Raw genomic sequence first — 21,792 nt, 5'->3', positions numbered from 1 at the left:
GGTTGCAAATTAGTGCAGCCACTCTGGAAAGCAGCATGGAGATTCCTTAGAAAACCTGGAATGGAACCACCTTTTGACCCAGCTATCCCACTCCTTGGCCCTATACCCAAAGGACTTAAAATCGGCATACTACAGTAATGCAGTGGCATCAATGTTTATAGCAGCTCAATTCACAATAGCTAGATTGTGGAACAAACCTAGATGTCCTTCAATAGATGAATGGATAAAGAAAGTGTGGTATATATACACAGTGGAATATTATTCAGTCATAAAGAAGAATAATATTATGACATTTGCAGGTATATGGATGGAGCTGGAGAACATCTTGCTAAGTGAAATAAGCCAATCCCAAAAAACCAAAGGCTGAATGATTTCTCTAATTAGTGGCTGATGATACATAACGGGGGCAGGGGGAGGTAAGGGAAGAATGGAAGAAGGATGTTGTATAGACAGAAATGAGGGGTGGGGAGGGTGAGGGAAAAAAAATAATAGAATCAGACAAACATCATTACCCTATGTACATGTATGAAGACACAAATGGTGTGACTCTACTTCGTGTACAACCAGAGAAATGATAGTTATACTCCATTTGTGTACAATGAATAAAAAAAAGAATGGTAATGTCAAATGAAGAGCCAAGACAGACCAATGAAATAGTACAAAAAATCCAGAAACAGACCAAACTGCATACATAAATAACAACACAATAAAATACAGCATCTCAAGTCAGTGAGAAAACAATGAACTTAAAGAAGGTGCTGGGGTCCAGCGTGCTGGTGGTCCTGGTTTGATCCCCCCAGCACTGTTAAAAACATTTTTTTAAAAAGTGGTACTGACAAAATATAATAGTCATTTGGAAAGAGAGAACTGGATATATTACTTAAATTGAACACCAGGATAAACTCCAGCTGGAAGAGAGACTCAAATATAGAAAAAAGAAAACAGGGGCTGGGGAGATAGCTCAGGTGGTAGAGTGCTTGCCTTGCATGCACAAGGCCCTGGGTTCAATCCCCAGCACCACAAAAAAAAAAAAAAATAGTAAAAGAAAACAGAAAAACTACTCTGTAACTTGGGAGTGAAGAAAACTTTTCTAACTACAATTCAAAATGTAGATGGATTAAGGAAACAATTGACTACATTAAATTTTTTAAAAGCTTAATGTGGAGCTGGGTCTGGTGACCCACACATGTAATGCCAGTGGCTCAGGAGGCTGAGGTGGGAGGATCCTGAGTTCAAAGCCAGTCTCAGCAACTTAGTGAGTCACTAAGCACCTCAGTGAGAATCTATCTCTAAATAAAATACAAAAAAGGGCTGGGGACGTGGCTCAGTGGTCAAGTGCCCCTGAGTTCAATCCCCAGTACCGAAAAAAATAAAATAAAAAAGCTTAATGTGGCAAAACCAAAAATAAAACAAAAAATTTAAAAATCTACATAAATGGAAAATACAAATGACAAAACAGGGAAAATATATGCAACTCATATCACAGATAAAGAATAAATATACTTAATATATAAATAGGCCCTTAAAACACTTAAGAGATGATAAATAGTGCTCGTAATGTAGGACTCTCACAAATCAATAGTAAAAAAAGAAATCCCTAATAACCCCATTTTTTTTAAATGGGGCTACTCAGGAGGCTGAGGCAGAAAGATCACAAGTTTGAGGCCAGGCTAAGAGACCTGTCTCTCAATTTAGTGAGACCCTATCTCAAAATAAAATGAGATGGGCTGAAGTGTAGTTCAGTGGTAGAGCATTTGCCTAGCATGTCTGAGGTCCTGGGTTCAATTCCCAATATCACCAAAAAAAAAAAAAAAAAAAAAAAAAGAAAAGAAAAGAAAAAAAGTTAGGGATTTGAATAGACATTTGTCCAAAACAAGACCAACAAATACAGTGTATAAAAAGATGATCAACATCATTAGTCATCATCGAAAAATACAAATTAAAACCACAATGAGATATCACTTCACATCTTTCAGGATGACAATTATTAAAAAGCAAAAGTGAAGCTGGGGTGCAGTTCAATGGTATAGCACCTTCCTAGCATGTGCAAATCCGGGTTTGATCCAGAGCATTGTGCCCGTGTGTGCACATGGGCACGTGCGCGTACACACACACAAAATGAAGATGTGGAGAATCTGAAAACCCTTGCGCTCACTGCTGGGGGGTGGGTGATGCAAAATGGTGCAGCTGCTATGGAAAACTGTGGAAGTTCCCAAAAATTAAAAATGGAAACACAATATGATCTACCACCCCCTCCCATGTTCACTGCAGCACCAATCACAATAGCAGAAGCGGAAACAACCTGGATGCTCCTGGGTGGATGAGTGAACAATGGACTCTGATTAGGCCTTTAAAAAGAAGAGAAGTCTGTATTATGCAACAATGTGACTGGAATCTTGCGGACACAAGACACAGTCACAGAAAGACAAAAGCTACAAGAATCCACTTATATGAGGGATCTATAATGTGTTCAAATTCATAGAATCAAAGAGAGGAATGGTGTTTGCCACTGAGAGGAGGAAAGGGGGTTACTGAGCAATGTGCATATAGTTAAGCGGATGAGTAAGCCCTGGGGATCTGCTGTGCACGCCTGCACCTAGGGTCAGCAGTAATGTATTGAACACTTAAAACTGTGTTAAGAGGGTAGATCTCATTTTAGCTATTCTTACCACAATAAGTCAAAATTTTTAAATAAAAACTAAAATTAAGAGGCCATTTCTTACCCACTGGATTGGTAAAAAACCTATGAGTTTACCAAAAATACTCCACTGGCAAGACTGAAGAGAAACAGGCAATCTTGAATGCTGTTGATGGGAATGCAAAATGATATAACACCTATGCAGGAGAACTGGGCGTATCTTGCAAAATTCTGTATATGTTTACCACAACTATGCTGCCCCCACCCCCGGTACTGGGGATTGAACCCAGAGGCACTTTACCACCAAGCCACATTCCTTGTCCTTTTTAATTTTTGTTTTGAGACAAGGCCTTCTTAAATTGCTAAGCCTGGGCTCAAACCTGTGGTTCTCAGGCCTCAGCCTCCTGAGTAGCTGGTATTACAAGCATGCACCACAGCACCTAGCTATTCCCATTTTTTAGGACTTTTCCCCCCAAGATACACTAACAAAAATATGAAAAGATTTATGTAATAAAGTTATTATTTTACAGCATTGTCTATAACAGCACAAGAACAATTCAACTATATAGGGAATTGGCTAAAAAAATTCACAGAATGAAATACTGCACAGTTATTAAAAATGAAGTATTCTTTATACACTGTTTTGGAGAGAGATCAAGATATATCATGAAATATAAAAAGAAAGATGGAAAAAGAGTATGTAACATGTTGATTTATCTAAGAAGTAAAGTGATATGTGTTTGTACATCTACATATTTATGTATTTAAGTTTCTAATTGGCCATACGGAAAAGGAGGGAATAAGGTCACAGGAATAAAAAACTAGACTTTTCTGCATGTGCTTTCTTTTAGATCTGACTGTGAAAGTATATAAAGGTTTTAATGAATATGTAATAAAAATAAACCAAAAAGGAAAGAAATGTCAATTCCCTAAAACTGAAATCAAAACAAAACAAAGGAAACTAACTATATATCAAGTTTGTAGTATGACTAAAACACAGGAATTGTTTCAAATCTTTTTTTGCAGTAATGGGGACTGAACCCAGGACCTTGTGCTTGCAAAGCAAGCACTCTACCAACTGAGCTATATCCCTAGCCCTTCAAATCATTTTAAAGTACAATAACTTGATGGAAACTCCCCACTGGGATACACCCTAAAGACCACAGAACTACCAAAAGGCTGGGGACTGAACTCGGGGCAAGCACATGTTCGATCACTGAGCTACACCACCATCCTCAAAAAGTCGTCTTGAACTGTTTTCAGCAATTATGTTGTTGATGATGATAATCATATTCTTAAATGTGTGTGTGCTATAAGACTAAGCAAACAGGGCTGGAGTTGTGGCTTAGTGGTAGAGCGCTCGCCTTGCAGGTGTGAGGTGCTGGGTTCGATTCTCAGCACCACATGTAAATAAATGAATAAAATAAAGGTCTATCAATATCTAAAAAATATTTTTTAAAAAGATTAAGCAAATTAACAGTTGATACTGACTGGAGCCATGATCTTCAATTTAAGATACAAGAGATACAATTACAAAGTCAAAGTTAAGTAAAAGCCTGGATTCATAAACCTGAAATGGAAATAGTATGAACTTGCACATATATTCCTTGCTCTATCTACTGAAAAGGCCCAATAACCAACCCATCGGCAATGAGTACTTCTTGTGCTCAAACTATCATCTCTAAATACAATTTCCCACTAAAAAGCAATAAAAACCCTTACAGAAATGGCTGATTTTAGATTTAGATAAGGAAATGTACCAAACAAGCCAAAAACATCTTGCCCTACATGAAAACAAAGAACTAACAAAACTACTGGGACTATGTTCAAAGAAGACTTCGACCAACCCACAGAGGCTTCTCCTGGCCAAAGAGAAGGTAATTCAACCATCAAAAAGAATAATGACTAGCAGGGTGTGGTGGCCCACGCCTGTAATCCCAGTGGTTCTGGTGCCGAGGTAGGAGGATCACAAGTTCAAAGCCGACCTCAGAGATTCAGCGAGATGCTAAACAACTCAGTGAGACTCTGTCTCTAAATAAAATACAAAACAGGGCTGGGGATGTGACTCAGTGGTCAAATTCAATCCCTGAATTCAATCCCCAAAAAGAATAATGACTGAAATACATAAAATATGTTACAACAATAAGGTCATAAGGATTTAAAATTTCATTGATCACCTTAGAGGATGCTGAGGAACCAACTCACTACTTTAAAGTTGACAAATTACCTGTCTGACCTAACTAGACTAACACTATTTTGCTAACCCAAAAAGAAATAATGGATCTAGGCCATGATCATCAATGGCTGATAACATCACAAAAAGAGACAACCAGAACTTTGGTGCTTCCTCATGGAAGTACGAAGCACCACTCAGGAATTACCTCGACAAAAACAACCTGAATCTGATTGAACCTGTAGCTCTTACGACAGTTCTAACCAACAGGGGACAGAAGAAAATACCAAATGTTACCATGAGGATACAACCAGCAAAATCCAAAATGGGGAACTACAGGAGGGGTAGAAAGAAAGAGAAAGCATGAGCAATCAGATGTGGAACATCTGGATTTGAACAAACCAACTTAAAACACAAACACTCATGAAACTAGGGAAATTTAAACACTGGATATTTTGTAACATTAAGAAATTGTTTTATATTTTTCCAAGTAAGCTACTGGTATTGGGGATTTTTTATACATTTTTCAAGGCTCACTGTCTGACATGTTTGTTACTGAAATTATACACTGTCCAGAAGTGAGTTTTAGAGATGAAAAAAAGAACAGCCATGAGTTGGTAACTACTGAGGCTAGGTGGGGGTATGAAGGAAACAATTAGTCATTCAATCTACTTTTGTATGTTTGAGATTTTCAACTCAATACAATTATTTAAAAAATCATTTACTTCTGAACAAAACCATATTTAATTATTTGCCAATAATTCGGGTCTTTCAGGAAAGAAGCACAAGTAATATCCTGGTTGAACTCTCTAAAACAGACACGTAAACCTCATCTATTACTCATTAGCTATTCTACTGAATTTGCTTCAATATATTTCATTGCCAAGATGAATTGTGCATCTTAGCAAGCAAGAAGCTAAACCTGCATGGTTGGTTTTTTTTTTTTTTTTAACTCTTTAATTGTACAATGTTACACATTCAGAAAAATTTAGAGAACAAAAGCTTGTTAACCAGGTCAAGAAACAGGATGTTGCCAGCATCCCAGAAGCTTCCCAATTTTGTTCTTTCCAAACAGTTTCTCCTCCCCTAGAAGAAAATACTGTATTATACAATAAGATATAGCTACCTCTCTCTCTCTCCCCTCCTTCTCTAGCTTCCTTTGTTTTCACAGTGCTGGGGATCAACCCAGGGACCTCATGGCATGCTAGGCAAGTGCTCTACCTCTGAGCTACATCCCAGAGTCCCTCGTGATCATCCTATCATATATACTTCCCAAGAAATAGAGTTTAGTCTTGTCCTTTTCCAAATAATGTAAATGGAAGCACCAGGCATGGTGCTCTATACCTGTAATCCCTGTGACTCAGAAGAATAAGCAGGAGAACCATTAAGTTCACGGCCAACCTCAGTGGCTTTGCAAGACCCTATCTCAAAAATTTTTTAAGAATTTTAGAAAGGGGGCTGACGATGCAGCTCAATGGTAGAATTGCCCCTGGGTTAAACCCCCATTATCCCCTGCTTTAAAAAAACAGCACTTTGGGGCTGGGGAGATAGCTCAGTCGGTAGAGTGCTTACCTTGCATGCACAAGGCCCTGGGTTCGATCCCCAACACCAAAAAAAAAAAAAAAACAGCACTTTGTACAAGTTCTTTAGGCCGCCTTTAAGTCTTCATGTCTATAAGATCTGTCCATGTTCTGTATCAGGGACATTCACATACTCTCACCCCTCTACTGTATCAATATATCATATTTATCCATTATATTGTTAAGGCTGGTTTGGTCTGTTTCCACGTAGGGATTTGCTATAGTTGGATAATTTGTGTCCCCAAAAGGTTTGTGCTGGAAGCTTTAGTGCCCAGTATGGCGATGTTAAGAGCTGATGACCTTCACTGAGTGATGCCTAGTACAAGGTCATTAGGTCATTAGAGGTGCTACCCTCAGAAGGGTCCAGTGGCTCTCGTGGAACCCTGGTTAGCTCTCTTGAGAGGGTTGTCATAAAACAGCAACACTGGCCCCTCCCTGGTCTCTCTGGCTTCCTATCCCTCCACATGATCTCTCATTCCTGCAGGAACTCCTGCCCTGATGCCATCTGCCATTAGGTGACATAGACAGGGAGGCTCTCATCAGAATCACTGCAATACTATTTGGACTTTTAGCCTCCAAAACTGTGAACTAAATCAACATCTTTTCTTTATACACTACCCAGCCTCAGGTATTTTTTGAAAGCAATGGAAAATGGACTAATATAGGATTCTTATACCTTTATGAATAGCCTTGTGCAAATATCCTAGTTTACATGTGCACGAGTTTCTCTAGGCAATGTACTAGAAGCAGAATTGCTGGATCATAGGGCTTACTCATTTTCAACTTTACCAATAATGCCAAGTTATTTTCCAAAGGCACTGTATCAATTTAGACTCCCCCAGTAGCATCTGAGAGCTGCTATTCCATTTGCACATTTATCTTGCACCTGTTCCAGCCAAGGTGAATACCCACATGTTCCTCATCAGACGAGCATCCTCAGCTCTGACCAGCAAACTTCGGATCAGATTGGAATTATCAGCCATGTCAGCACTGAGCTTCTGGTGCACTGAATGATATTCATCCACCTGGAGACATGGAATTAAAAAGGCATTACAGACTCCTTGAAAACTAGACATGCTGAGAACACCCTACCCACGTGCAGAGGGTCTTTTCTTTCCCCTGTTAACTCATATCATTTTCAAATACTATTTATGAAAAATACTTCCTATTATTTTATCTCCTCTCCAACAAAAGAATTAGTCCTTGCAGCCTCCAATATGACACTCCAGGTAGGTCCTTACCATGTTTTAGCACTGACGTTTAGCAACATACACATTAACATTTAAGGGATTTGAAATGAAAATGGTTTTATACTTTGGGGCCAATCACAAGCCTCCTTAATTTGCTTTTTTTTTTTTTTTTTTTTTCATTTGTTTTAGTTGGCAATGGACATTTATTTTATTTATTTGTATGCAGTGCTGAGAATCGAACCCAGTGCCTCGCACAGACTAGGCAAGCACTCTGCCACTGAGCCACAACCCAGTGGTGCTTTTTGGGGTTTTGTAAAGCAATAAACTGAAGACCAAAGAGGATACAACCAGATAAGATGAAGGGCTAATGATGAGGATGTTAATATAATGTATAGTTTTAAAAGTATCCCCCTAAACCAAAGGAAAAAAGTGGGGGAGTTGAGAGATAACCACCTACTTTTATAAAAGAAATCCTTTAAAGTCTACAATACTAGTTCAAGTTTTTACAGAAGTTATTTAGAACATGATTATCACATAAGCACATCTGTAGTCTCATTCATCTCCTAAGAGAAACATTTCAAACCAGGAGACACCACATTATCTCAGATGCAGCCACCAGGCACTCTCACCTTAACCAGCACTTTTCGTAATTCCTCAAAGTAGGCAGGAAAATCTGCTTCTACCTGAAGGTCTTCAACAGCAAAAAATGAAGCCATGGACTGGATGATATCACCAGCTAAGTCAATATCATCGGTATTTACTGTGATCTATCCAGGAAAGAAACAGGCCAGGTTAGCATCCTCAGAAATCAGGCTGAATCAGTACCTGAATTTCTCCATATTTAACACAATTACTGAGCATGTATTTATATGGAGCAATGAATGAAATAAGGTTTATTAACCCTCCAGGAAATTATAAACATTTTTTATTTCCTGTGGGTAGCTAAAAGGTTGATCCTCTAGCCTTATAAAGTAAGTGACAAAACTATACAAAGACTGAAAAATGCTTTTATGTACCTCCGCAATCCTAACCCTGCCCAAATTGTACATGGAAAGGGTGAAGGAAAGGAAAGGAAAGGAGACAGAGAACCACTCCTAGATTATAGCCCAGTGTCTACGATGATACTAACAGACTATGTTGCAACACTAGGTTTTATGATCTTGGCACTGATATCACCCACTGCACTTTGCACCAAAGAGTTAAACAGCACATGAGAAATCTATGGACATCCTTGACATTACACAGTACCTCTCCACTAGGTTTTATTTTTATGTAGAGATGGCCACCATTTCTTAATGATGTGAAACACACTTGAAATGGAGCATTCTGAATGTTAGTGTCTTCTGGTAACAGAAAGTTCTGGTTGAGCCATATAGCAATCTGAAAAATGAACAGAATGAAATAAACTTCAATTTTTAAAGTACAGTCATTACACAGAAGGAAGACGTCTCCCTCAGTTAAAAAAAAAAAGTTATACCTCACCCTCACCAAGAGAACACTAACCACACTTTTCCCTTTTCATACGTTCTTTTTTCTTTTTCCTCCTCATACGTTCTCTCTCTGTCTCTCTCTCACTCTCTCTCTGTACCAGGGATTGAATCCAGGGGTACTTAACCACTGAGCCACATCCCCAGCCCTTTATATTTTATTTAGAGACAGGTTCTCACTCAGTTGCTTAGGGCCTCACTAAGTTGCTGAGGCTGGCTTTGAACTCACAAGAGTGCTTCAGTCTCCTGAGCCGTTGGGATTATAGGCGTGCACCCCGCATCCAGCTCTCACACGTTCTTAAGTAACATTCATGATTTTGTCTGACCCCACAGAAGACATGATTTTACAATATTTTCTACTTAGACAAAATCTTACATCCAATGTACAAATGACTGAAGTACAATGTTAATTCTGTTTACACAATAGCTCTTCTGTGGGTGTATCTTTGACAATCTAATCAGCCTAAAATCATTCCATTGTATTCTTTTCTTTTTTGTGTGTGTGGTGCTGGGGATCAAACCCAGGGCCTTGTGCTTGCAAGGCAAGCACTCTACCAACTGAGCTATCTCCCCAGCCCCCATTGTATTCTTAAAAAAAAAAAAAAACTTTAAATGAAGTATATACACGCACACGCCACAGACACAAGGACACTTGCATATGATGAGTTTTAGTGTTAATAATACTTTACAAGGGACTGGGATATAGCTCAGCTGGTAGAGTGCTTGCCTCATAAGCACAAGGCCCTGGGTTCAATCCCCAGCACTGCCAAAAAAAAAAAAAAAAAAAAAAAGCTCAAAGCCAGCTTCAGCAACATGGAGGTGCTAAGCAACTCAGTGAGACCCTGTCTCTAAATAAAATACAAAATGGGGATGTGGCTCAGTGGTCAAGCGCCCCTGAGTTCAATCCGCAGCACCAACACCACCCCCTGAAAAGAAAAGAGGCCTCTCAAAAGGAAAAAAAAAAAAAAAAGTATCCCTGTTTGGTGTGGGAGGGGTGGGGGGGAATAACAGAACAAATCAAAAACTATTACCCTAGGTAAATGTATGATTACAAAAATGGTATGCCTCTACTTCATGTACAAACAGAGAAACAAGATGTATCCCATTTGTTTACAATAAAAATGAATAAAAAAAATACTTTACAGTGGTTTGCAACACAGGTTCCATGTCAGAACCCCTTGATGCCTTTGGAGGGGGTCCACCTATAAAGTTTTTGATTCCACAGTCAAGGCAGGGGCCTGAGAATCCATGTAATTAAAAAGCCTCCCCAAGAATTCTGAGGTCCAGCCAAGGTTAAAGTCCACTGATTATTAGCCCTTTCAAGTTAATGAGGCACTGCCATACCAATCATGAATCCTCAGGGGCCCTATGTGGTAGACAACACACCTTCACCTATAGATAAGGAACTTGAGGCTCAGGTTGGTGAGGGGAACTTCCCAAGATCATTTAAAATTTAATTAGTAAGGTAGCACTTAAACCTAAAAAACGCTCCCAGCTCCAAGTCCCACTCTCCACCTTCTGCTGTTATTTGTTTTATTTTAATTTTTGTTTGTTTAAAGATACAGGGTCTCACTATGTTGCCCAGGCTGGCCCCAAACTCGTGGGCTCAAGTGATCCTCCTGCCTCAGCCTCCCTCAGCCTCCCCAGTAGCTGGGACTACAGGTGCACACCACCACACCCAGTTTGTCCCTTTCCAACTTGATGTAGGTTCCTCTTGAAACCCTAAATCAAGACAAACACACTAAGACCATAACAAAAGAAAGGCAGAAATTAAGAACTGGTAAGAATTCATTTATAATTAAGGATGACTCAAATAATATATTTTTTCCAAGTGAAAGAAGATATTTTAGCAATATTTTTATTATAGGTTATAAGCCAAACTACACTACATAATTCTTTCAAATCATGTTTGCTGCTACCAACATAATATATTCATATAATTTCTCCCTTTCTACAAAGTAATATCTAAAGGATTCTAAAGTGCAAAGGTATTTGAAGAAAAGCACAAGTTACTTACCCTCTGTGCCCGTTCGGCAATGATAAAGTTAACATAACTGAGGGGTTCACTGGCATTGTCCGGGCTGGTCAGCGCATACATAGAGAATCGAGGGAGCTGTCTTGTCAATTCAAATACATGGAACTGGGTGCTATGGCCAACCAAAGGAACACAAGAGAAGTGTTTACTGCAGTGTTATTCAAAGCACAAGGTCCAGAAAGTAAGGTCACCACATTACTGAGCCACACAACCAGCCGCAAGTGAATATACTTATAAAATGTTAGGGGTTGCAGATATAGCTCAGGGGTAAAGTGCTTCCTTAGCATGCTTAAGGCCCTGGGTTCAGTTCCCGGCACTTTCCTGATTTGGAAAGATTGTAAATTAGAGAAATAAAAGGTTGTGGGAAACACTAACTGGCAGTTGGAACCACCAAATGTCTTCTCTGGCCCCAGAGAACCCCTGCATAATGGAAAACCTTGCCCTCCTCTAAGCGATTCATGGAAATGAACTATGATTTGTAAAGGGTCACCTGCTTCTGTAACCCACAAAGGTTTTCAAGTGCAGATCCACAGGGACATCCTTGGGAGGTGTAACTGGGACACGGATGGAGCTGGAAAGATTGTGAACACTGGGATGTACCACATGGCTTTCACCTACAAAAATTCCCTCTGCAAAAATCAATACTGCTCGGATGATGGTGTCTGCAGGGAAGAGAGAGAACAGCAGCTCAAGCACTATCCCACAATGGCACCAGCACCTACAAGCGCAGCTGCCAATACTGCCTCACCATTTGAAGTGGAAATGCACAATTCCACATGAGCAGCTTGCTTCTCAGTCCCCAGCTTGACGGACAGGGCAGTGTGGAGCTTGGTGTTGGCCGGGATTATGCCTCTTTGCCCATCAGCCTCATTCAGTGGACTGCTCAGTTCAGCCTGGAAAACACCCACCCACCTCAGCTCATTCACTAAAATAGTGAACTAATGTCCATTAAATAATATGGCTACTCGGTTTCAAAAGACAGACTCCCAATCATCTTACTCAACTGAGTCTGTGGGATCAGAGAACTCATCTCATCATGGGACAATACCCATGCCCCTCCCCCTTTCTGTGGTTATGGTCCCCTGCATCTCACTGTACCTTCTACATTCTTTTCATGTTCTTTAAAAATGACAGGGGCTGGTAGTGTAGCTCAGTGGTAGAGCACATGCTTAGCATATACAAAGCCCTAGGTTCAACCCCCAGCACCCCTGCTGCAAAAAACCAAAAAAAAAAAACCAAAAAACTCACTTGATATACCAAATTCAACTAAAATAATACATGACAGAAGAAACTAAAGTCCCACTCCCCAGCTCATCTTCCAAGTTAGTCTGGTATATACACACACACATTTTTTTAGTTGTCAATTTCTGTATTGCTTTATAAAATGATAAAAGAAACACTCTATACATATTGTTTTTGCTTTTTTTCACTTACTAATACCACAGATACCCTTCCATATCAGTCCAGATATATTTACTTCATTTTTTGAGCAGCTATTAATTGCCCAGCATATACTTCCTATCACTGACAAGCATTTAAGTTGCTTCTAGCTATTCATCATGACAACTAGTGTTACAGTAAATGTCTCTAAACACTCAAGCAAATGTTTCTACAGTTTAGCTGCCTGAAGTAGAATTTCTAGATCAACAGATACTTGGCCTCTTTATTCTGGACTTGGCAGAGAGGCTGACGCAATCTGCACTTCTGCAGACAGGCAGGGGAGAGCCCACATCTTGGCCAGCACTGACCCATCATTCTCCACACCTGCCAATCCGCCTGGTCAGTCTCATGGCTTCAGACTCTGTTTCCCCCGCACAGCAGGCCCTACCTTGGCGTTTTCCTCGTAGTTACGGAGTTCCAGCAACAGATTCTGCTTTTTTTGACTCAGCTCTCGGATCAGGTCCTGTTCTACACTGGTGTCCATGAGGTTTCCCCTCATCTCAGCTGTGCCTGGCAGGTAGCCACGGACTGAAGAGAGGGAAAAACACTCACTAGACTGAGGACCACCCCAGGTAGGGCCACATCTACTTTGAGATCATCAGTTGGTTGTTCTTAAAAACCAAAACCCAGGGCTGGGGTTGTAGTTCAGTGGGAGAGTGCTTGCCACCAAGTATGAGGCACTGGGTTTGATCCTCAGCATCACATATAAATAAATAAATTAAATTTAAAAACATTGTGTCCATCTAAAACTAAAAAAAAAAAAAAAAAAATTCTCATCTTCCCAACTGATGTGAATTTATAACTCAGCATAAATACTTTAGGGTGGAATTTCCTGGCATTTTGACCCAAGCAAATTGAAAAACTGACTCTTCAAGAATTTTTCTCATCCCAACGTACTTTCCCCTTCCACTGAGCAGCAGATTAACTGTACGTGGCCATCCATCCGGTAGTCCCCCTCCACCACGCCAGCAATGGCAGAAGAGAAGTTGTCTTTAAAGATGACCTCCCCAGTTCGGTCACTTCGGGCATCAACCTAAAAATAAAACAGGAACTTTAAAAGTCACTTATGCTATAGTTTGAAAATACCACCATTGGCAGCACGAATTTTTTAAATAAAACCAAGCTTTAGAGGTCATTCAGTCAAGAGGTCTTTAAAGTGCTCCACAAAGCTATGACTTCTCCACAACAGCAGGGGCCAGTTCCATAGCCATCCTATGCTGGGTCTCATGTGAAGATCAATAACCAGAACACGAGGAGAAGAGGACCTACACCTCACAGGGTCATAGGAGGCCTGAAAGAACCAGCACACGTAAGCACCTGAACAGGGCCTGGCAGACAGAGGTACATGAGAAATGTTAGCTTGCTATAAAAATTCTACCTTCGTGAAATGTGAGTGTATAAAACACGTTGGATCCGAAGTGTAAACAGTGCCAAACTTGCCCGATCTTCCACCAAACCACCTTCTGCAATAACTGTGAAGCGTCCCTTTCCACACACGAACTGCTCAGACTCAGACCACTCCTATCCTGAGTCTCCATTTCCCAGAAACAAAACAAATAAATAACTAACTGATCAGAAGCAAAGGCATCTCAAGAACAATAAGAACTTGCTTGAAATGATGACTGAAGCCCAGGTAAGGACACAGCTGTCACCAACAAAAGGTTAGCTACAAAATCGGGCAGAGCAACCATTTCAATGACAATGTTATTCACTATTTTTGTCTTTTAATACACATCCTTCTGGGGAAAACTGCGCAATCAAAAAAATCATTTAGTTCACAGGCTATCCTTTGTCTAGGGTATATATCCATTTACTTCTTTTTCTTTATTCCCCCCCCTTTTTTTTTAGTGGTACCTGGAACTGAACCCAGGGACTTACACACATGCTAGGCAAGGGACACATGCTAGGTGCTCTACCTACAGTCCTTTGTACTATATTTTGAGACCAGGTCTAGCAAAGTTTCTGAAGCTGACCTTGAACTTGTGAACCTCTTGCCTCAGCCTCCCAAACAGCTGGGATCACACGTGTGTGCCACCATGTCCAGCTTACCTGTGTCATTTCTAACAACATCATGTAAGCCTGAAGATCATGATCACCAAAGCCTGGGAGGAAGCTTTACCAAAGCTCTGCACACATTAACATACCCTCCAACGGGCTGAACTGAACTTCTTTCCTGTGAAGCTTGTTATCTAACAGCCCCTGGCACTGCGTCTCCACAGTACTGAGCAAACAAGAGGGTTTGGGACTGAGAAGGACAACAAATAAGTATTTCTGAGGACAGTCTCCTCTTCTGCTTATCCAACATGGAAGTTTTCCCCTGAAGGAGAGGACAGACCTCCAACTCAACAAATGACCTACTAAAGACAAAGTTACTGGCTAGTAATGCTTATTTAGTATCTATACACCTACATTCACAAGTTGCAACTGTATATTTTCCTTTTCAAGGCTATTTGTGTTAAGTATAGATAATCAGTTTTGCCACTTACATAATGATTTCATAATTATCTTTTTTTTTATGCTCTGGAACAGATTATATAATAGAAAATCCTTAAAATCCGAAAGCACTTAACTATAAAACTCTAGGTTCAGAGTTGTATTTAGAAGTAACTTCTATTAATTCTCAAGTCTAATTAGTTCTGTAATTCTTGAATCAACCATAATAATTCATATTCTCCCAGAATATAGTACATTTCTATGGTCTTAATGTTTCTGTCTCCCCAAAATTTGCCTGTCCTCATGCCTGGGATCAGTGCCTTCATGAGTCCCTTAAAAGACCCCCACTCCTTCCACCAAGTGAGGCTACAGTAAGAAGATAAGCAACCATGAGGAAGCAGCCCTGCCAGACACCAGATCTGCCAGAACCCGACCTTGGACATCTAGCATCCTCAGTTGTGTGAAATAAGCTTCCGATTTTTACAAGCCACCCAGTCTATAGTATTTTATTGTAACAGCCCAAATGAACTAAGACATCCATTTTGTGGACTTTCAAGTTTCTTAATAAACAACTACACAGTCTTCGCTTATAATTTTGAATACCCACACCAAATACAAACACAAGAAGAGGAGCATTATCCAACCTAATAACGTTTTAGAACCTGTTCTTTATATAACACAAAAGGAAGGCTAGAGGTGCTTGCCAAAAGTAAAGAGAAAGCGTAGAAAAAAAAGACAGGAATTAACTGATCCCCTCCAAGCAGTCCAACACTGACAGAGAAGAAAGCAAGGGCAAGCCGTATCCATGGAGACCTGGCAGCTACTGAGACAGTTTCCAACAAGACAATCTTGACTTGCCAAAAGACTAAGAAATTCTGATTTGAAGTTAAAAAAAGGGAAGAAAGAAAAGAGATTTTGCTTTGAAGTTATAGCTGGGAAAACATTATGGTAGAGTTTTAAAGATTTATTAGGAAAGAGCAAAAAAAAAAAAAAAAAAGGAAAGAACTATTCAGACAGTTTATTACTTCATTATTAAAATTCCTGCCCCACCCCCACACACACATTGGTCTATATCTACAAGCAACCTGATTGTTGGATTCTCATTCCTTCAAAGAAGATATTTAGAAAGAGTTCCCCTGGAAATATTTTTCTCAAGCAGGGCTTACAAGGCTAAAAGGATACTCACTCTATAGCAGAAAGAAAAGTGTGAAAAGATTAGGGGGTTAAATCTGAAAACACAGCCAAGGAACTCAGGGTTGTTTCCACGATACAGTTCTAAGTCATGTAGCTATTATCACAAACAATTATTACTCTGAACTACACACAAACTCATTTATACTCACCTTCCCATTGGACCAACCAGTTATCAGTTCACATACTCCATCAGAATTAAGATCAAAAGCATGAATACTCATGGCATGATTTTTGGACTGAAAGAAAATTCCAGTAATTAGTACAGAAGTCTCTCAATACTGAAAGTATAAGTGTATGAACAGCAGAAGATGAATTTACTTTTATTCTCCAGTATCGAGCTGTTTTGTCATAAACTCCAACTGTGCCATTGGAAAGGGCATAACCAAATCGACTGCCATACATGGGACACAGAGAGGTGATTATCTGCAAAAATAACACATAAAAACACATCTTTTGTTAAGGTTCAATTTAATACTAAGTATAGTTTTTGAAATTGTATGCCACTGGGTGCAGTGGTGCACACCTGTAATCCCAGAGACTCAAGAGGCTGAGGCAGGAGGATCCAAGTTCAAAGTCAGCCTCAGCAATTTAGTGTGGTCCTAAGAAACTTAGCAAGACCCTGTCCCAAAAGTATACAAGATCTAGAATACAAGCCAGGTGTGGTAGTGCACATCTGTAATCCAAGCTACCTAGGAGGCTGACGCAAATCACAAGTTGGTGGCCAGCCTCAACAACTTAGCAAGACCCTATCTCAAAATAAAAAATAAAAAGGCCTGGAAGAGTAGCCTCAGTGCCCTGGGTTCAATCCCTAGTACCAAAAAATAAAAAAAGACTATGTACAATAGATATGCTGGTTCAAAATATTTTAATGATTATGCCAGTTTTCTTATACTATCCTATAGTCTAAATTTTAAAAATAATCATAATCTATAATTGACTAATTTTTATGTTTATACTTTTCTTTCCATGGCATAATTTATTGTTTGCTTGCTGTAAAATAAAGCATGATCCTTTCAAAACAGAAAACCTAAGTGGGTTTGTATAGTATGTAACAATATACAGAATGCATAGATTATACAGAAATAGTTATAGGACTATAACAAGGATTTAACACCCTTAAAAGGATAAAATTTTAGATACTAGACAAAATTATCCTTGAAAGTTAAAGCCAAAGACTAATGATATCTATAATCCTGAAGATCTATTTTCTAATTCTGGCCCTAATACAAGAGATATTAAGAAATAAACTGTACAAAGGGGAGAATAGTTATGTAATTTCCTTTACACCTACAGCTTTTCTACAAAACCACCCACTCCACTTAGCTCTGAATATAAAGTGCTGTGTAGGATTCCAGAATTACTTAGCTCAAGGCATTCTCCTGGCAATACTCAGTTCTGTTCAACTGCCAAATGAATCATGATTTTGCTGATCTGGGAAAAGATATTTGAACTACAAGCAAAACCAAACCAAGAGGACAGGAAATTGGCTATGCAAATGAACAATTTTATGAAGTCCATATTTTCACAAATTTAGCCCCAGATTGCACAGATCCTTTAGTCTTCCTTTGGTTCATTTGCTTCTTTTTTCTGTGGACTAGAGGACAACAAGTGCCCCCTAATCCCTAGCTGTTTCATGGTCTCCCTCCTAGGATTCAGGGAAAAGGTGTTTCATAGAATTATACCCTCCTCACATCTAATATGGGCAAACAACAGAAACCCTAAAGAAAAAAAAAAACTGATTTCTACCAAGTGGGAAAAGATTTACTATAAATTAGAATGAAAAAGACACAAAAATGTAGGACACGACACCTTCAGGGCAACGATTCTCAAGCTGTTTTCTCAGAGGCTCATGGGGGGTGGAAGGCTGAGAGTTCATTCAAGAGCCTAGTGAACACTAAGGACTCGCCCTCTGGAAAAGCACAGGTGATCACATATTCATACCACAGGAGCCCTGCACTGACACACCTGTCCACACCACTGCTTGAAGCACTCTTTTCTCTCCTTCATTCCTTCTCTGTCCATAGCTATCAGTTTATATTTTAATAACTGGGATTATATAAAAAAAATATAGTAAGACTAAGTAAGTTTTTATCCTAAACCCCTCTGGATTGTCAGAAGATGCCCCAGCACCCTCTTCTGATGTTATTTTTGATTGTGCTGCTCTACCTGGCCCAAGGTTAGCATGGCACTTCTTACCTCTGTTTCTGTCATTTCTGCCACAATCTCATCTTCTTTAAACACTCGGATGTCAAAATCCTCAGATCCAACAAGAAGCTGAAGTGAGGGGAAATCATATACATTTAGTTCAGTCAATGAACACAGCAAAATTTCCATAAATAAAACAAAAATTGTATAATACTTTGTTGCTACCACCACCCAAGAGTTCCAATCCTCTAATAATCTAATGCTCAAGAAGATCCCCTCTAATGGGAGGGTTGAGAGTCAACAGATTCAGTCAGTGAAGAAAATGTGGCTACTCTAGATTTTATCTTAATGTGTGGGATGCACACCTTGCTAGACGTGTTCTTTTACTGTGTACTTCAAGATGCTCCCTAGTTCAGAAACCTTCCCTGCTTGCAGAAGAAGGGCCTGTTTCAAACACCAGAGCCTGTGTCCATGGACAAGAGGACCAAGTTAGTGCCCCAAACAGCTCTCCACAGATACTGACTGCTCGAGAAGCTAATTTTGAGTAATTACTAGAATAATTTCAAAAGTTAAGAGACAATCTCTAAAACTTTTAGATTACTGAAAGAGTGGGCCAAAAGTGAAAACTACTTATTAATACGATTTCAGAACATCAGAAGCAATTTACAAGATTATAAATATGACAGATATCCCTTCAACTGTTTTGCTTTCTCTCCTCTCTCCTGTGTTTTTGAAACTCCCTTGATCAACTGCCTTGATCTTTGTATTAGATGTACTGTTCAATCTAATTGACAAGTGATTTATTGTTCAAAAGAGAGGAAAGAGACAAATGAGGCCACAAGCTCATCACTCAGGTAAGAGAGCTCCAAAATCAGCCACGGAAACTAATACTTCTCTTGACATTAATGTCACTGTCAGGGGCAGCTTACTGAGCTCAACATACAAAGTGGCATCTTCGTCCCCACATACCTCTTTCTTCCCATCACCATCAAAGTCACACAAGGCCAAGGAATGAACGTTGTCTCCAGTAACCTGAAAATTAAACCAAAAATCATTAAACCATCTTTTTAAAAATTCAACCATATATATTAGCAAGATGAAGAAGAGGATTATACAAAACACCAATGAATAATTCAAATTATTCGGACCCTTTAAGGTAGAGAATTATAAATATTATTCTATTTTGTTTTATTACTCAGTACAGTCAGTGGTTAAATAAAATTAAAACTAAAAATACTTAAGAATGGCAAAAAAAAATGTTTAGTTCTTCATACCGTCCAAAAGAGATCATTTCCTTCATGATCAAAACCTTGCAGAGCACAGTTTCCACCAATAATGGCAAGAGGAGAGGAAATGTCCCCCAATGTCCCCAGCACAATGGCATTTGCCCCATCTGCTACCTAAGAAGACAAGAAAAGAAATATAATCTTAGATACAATGGTGTATAGGTACACTGGAGGTAATGTAGGTAATGTACACCTGTTTTTATTTGGATACTCAAATTCCTCTGTGATCATTTGTGAGACTCCACAGAGAATCCACACGAAGACTGAATCCCCCAAGGAAAAAGGGATTCTGCCAGCTGATTGCCTTCAGACTTGAGCTTCAACATCAGCTCTTTTCTGGGTCTCCAGCCTGCTGGCCCACCCTGCAGATTTTGGACTAGCCAGCCACCATATCAGTCAAGCCAATTTCTTAAAATACCCCCACCCCCTTATGTTTACATCCTCTGGGTTCTGTTCCTCTGAAGAACCTCATGTATAGCCCTAAACTCGATTTCAGTCCTGAACAAAAATTCAGGTGTTTGTGCCCTTAAAACAGGTAAGGATTTCTTACAAAGACAAATAAAGCACTATGTATTAAAGAAAAAAATCGATTGGCTGGATTTTATCAAAATTGAAAACTTTTGCTCATTAAAAGACACCAACCTACTGGAATGAATCACAGGCTGAGAAAAAATGTTTCTTATATGTAAATCCGACAAGGAATTTATATCCAGTATATTCAAAGAATATTTACAAATCGATAATAAAGTGGAAAACTACCAATAAGAAATAGGTACAAGACTTCCACACTTGATAAAAGACAAATAAATGGGAATGAGCACAAGGAAAGCTACTGTGCATCCCTGGTCACCAGGGACATGCAAAATAAAACTACGGGAAGACACCACCTCACACCTACAGAAATAACTAGAATTAGAAAGCGTGGTAACACCAAATGTTGACAAAGAGCATGGAGCAGCTGGAACTCGAAGCTGCTGGAGGAGTGTTGAACGTACAGCCTCTCTGGAAAAGAGCTTGGCAGCTTCTTATAAAACTATTCACACATCTACCATACAGCCACCCAGCAATTCTACTCTGAGGTATCCAGCCAAGACAAACTAAGACATGAATATGAAACAGATCTGTATGAGAACGTTTATAGCAATTTTACTCAAAATTTTCCCGCCCAAAACAACTCAAATGTTCATCACACTTTATCACCAAGAGAATGGATGAACAAACTGAGATGTTCCCACAAAACAATACACCATCTTCGTTACTGGGCAATAAAAAAGAACTACTATCTTATGTAATAGTATGGACAACTCTCATAGGTATGTTGAGTGAAGAAACCAGAGACCAGAGCACATTCTATATGATTCCATGTGTATGAGTTCAAAACAGGGAAGTCTAACCAAAGCTGAAAGAAATCAAAACAGTGATTGTCTAGGAGAAACAGGAATTGACCGGAATGGGGCACAACAATATTTTCTAAGTGATACAATGTTCTATATTTTTATCAGGGATGTTGGTTCCAGGGATCAAAATTCATTGAACTTAAGGATTATGCATTTTACTGTATGTACAGCTTACCTTCATAAAAAATATTAAAAAGGCATTTGCATTTCTAGGAATTTATCCTTAGGAAAGAATCATAAAAGTGATGATATATATGCTTATCTTGGTAATATTTATAAGAGAAACAATGAAAATAACATAAACGTTCAGTAATAATATACCGGTGAAATAAATTATATATATTAACATAATTAAATACTTCAAAATCAATAAGAATGATATATAGACATATAGTAACTTCATATAAAGATGTTCCTAATATATCAGTGAAAGAAAAGACGACTTATAAAAAAAAAAAAAAAGGTTACATGTGATAGCCAGGGAGTAGACTGCCTATTAACTCATGAATGGATCAAATATGGCATATACGGAAATACCAGGAAAAGCATGATTTCAAGATAAATATGGTATATACATACAATGAAATATTATTCTTCCATAAAAAGTAATGAAGTACTGAGAGATGCTACAATGTGTATCAACCTGGAAAACAGCATACTAAGATAAAGAGGCCAATCATAAAAAACCACATCTTATATGATTTCATATTTATGAAATGTGTAGAATAGGTAAATCTCCAGAGTCAGAAAGCATTATTGGTTGCCTAAGGTTAGCAAGTCAAAGGAAAATGGGG

At 39.0% G+C, this 21,792-nt stretch overlaps 1 protein-coding gene across 1 annotated transcript in view; it reads right to left on the bottom strand.

Moving 5' to 3' along the window:
• Positions 1–21,792, bottom strand: part of Bbs2 (Bardet-Biedl syndrome 2) — a 31,315-nt gene that overhangs the window by 3,344 nt on the left and 6,179 nt on the right. The window contains exons 3-15 of the mRNA XM_047527880.1: positions 19,590–19,715; positions 19,285–19,347; positions 18,367–18,444; positions 16,489–16,593; positions 16,320–16,406; positions 13,441–13,576; positions 12,932–13,071; positions 11,852–11,996; positions 11,594–11,765; positions 11,086–11,215; positions 8,830–8,961; positions 8,211–8,348; positions 7,304–7,416 (exon numbers count right to left, since the gene is read on the bottom strand). Of these exons, the coding sequence (XP_047383836.1) occupies positions 7,304–7,416; positions 8,211–8,348; positions 8,830–8,961; positions 11,086–11,215; positions 11,594–11,765; positions 11,852–11,996; positions 12,932–13,071; positions 13,441–13,576; positions 16,320–16,406; positions 16,489–16,593; positions 18,367–18,444; positions 19,285–19,347; positions 19,590–19,715 (1,565 nt within the window). The remainder of the gene's footprint in view (positions 1–7,303; positions 7,417–8,210; positions 8,349–8,829; positions 8,962–11,085; positions 11,216–11,593; positions 11,766–11,851; positions 11,997–12,931; positions 13,072–13,440; positions 13,577–16,319; positions 16,407–16,488; positions 16,594–18,366; positions 18,445–19,284; positions 19,348–19,589; positions 19,716–21,792) is intronic.

Source organism: Sciurus carolinensis, chromosome 16 (genome assembly GCF_902686445.1).
Source record: "Sciurus carolinensis chromosome 16, mSciCar1.2, whole genome shotgun sequence".
Taxonomy (NCBI): domain Eukaryota; kingdom Metazoa; phylum Chordata; class Mammalia; order Rodentia; family Sciuridae; genus Sciurus; species Sciurus carolinensis.
This window is presented reverse-complemented; position numbering and strand designations above follow the sequence as displayed.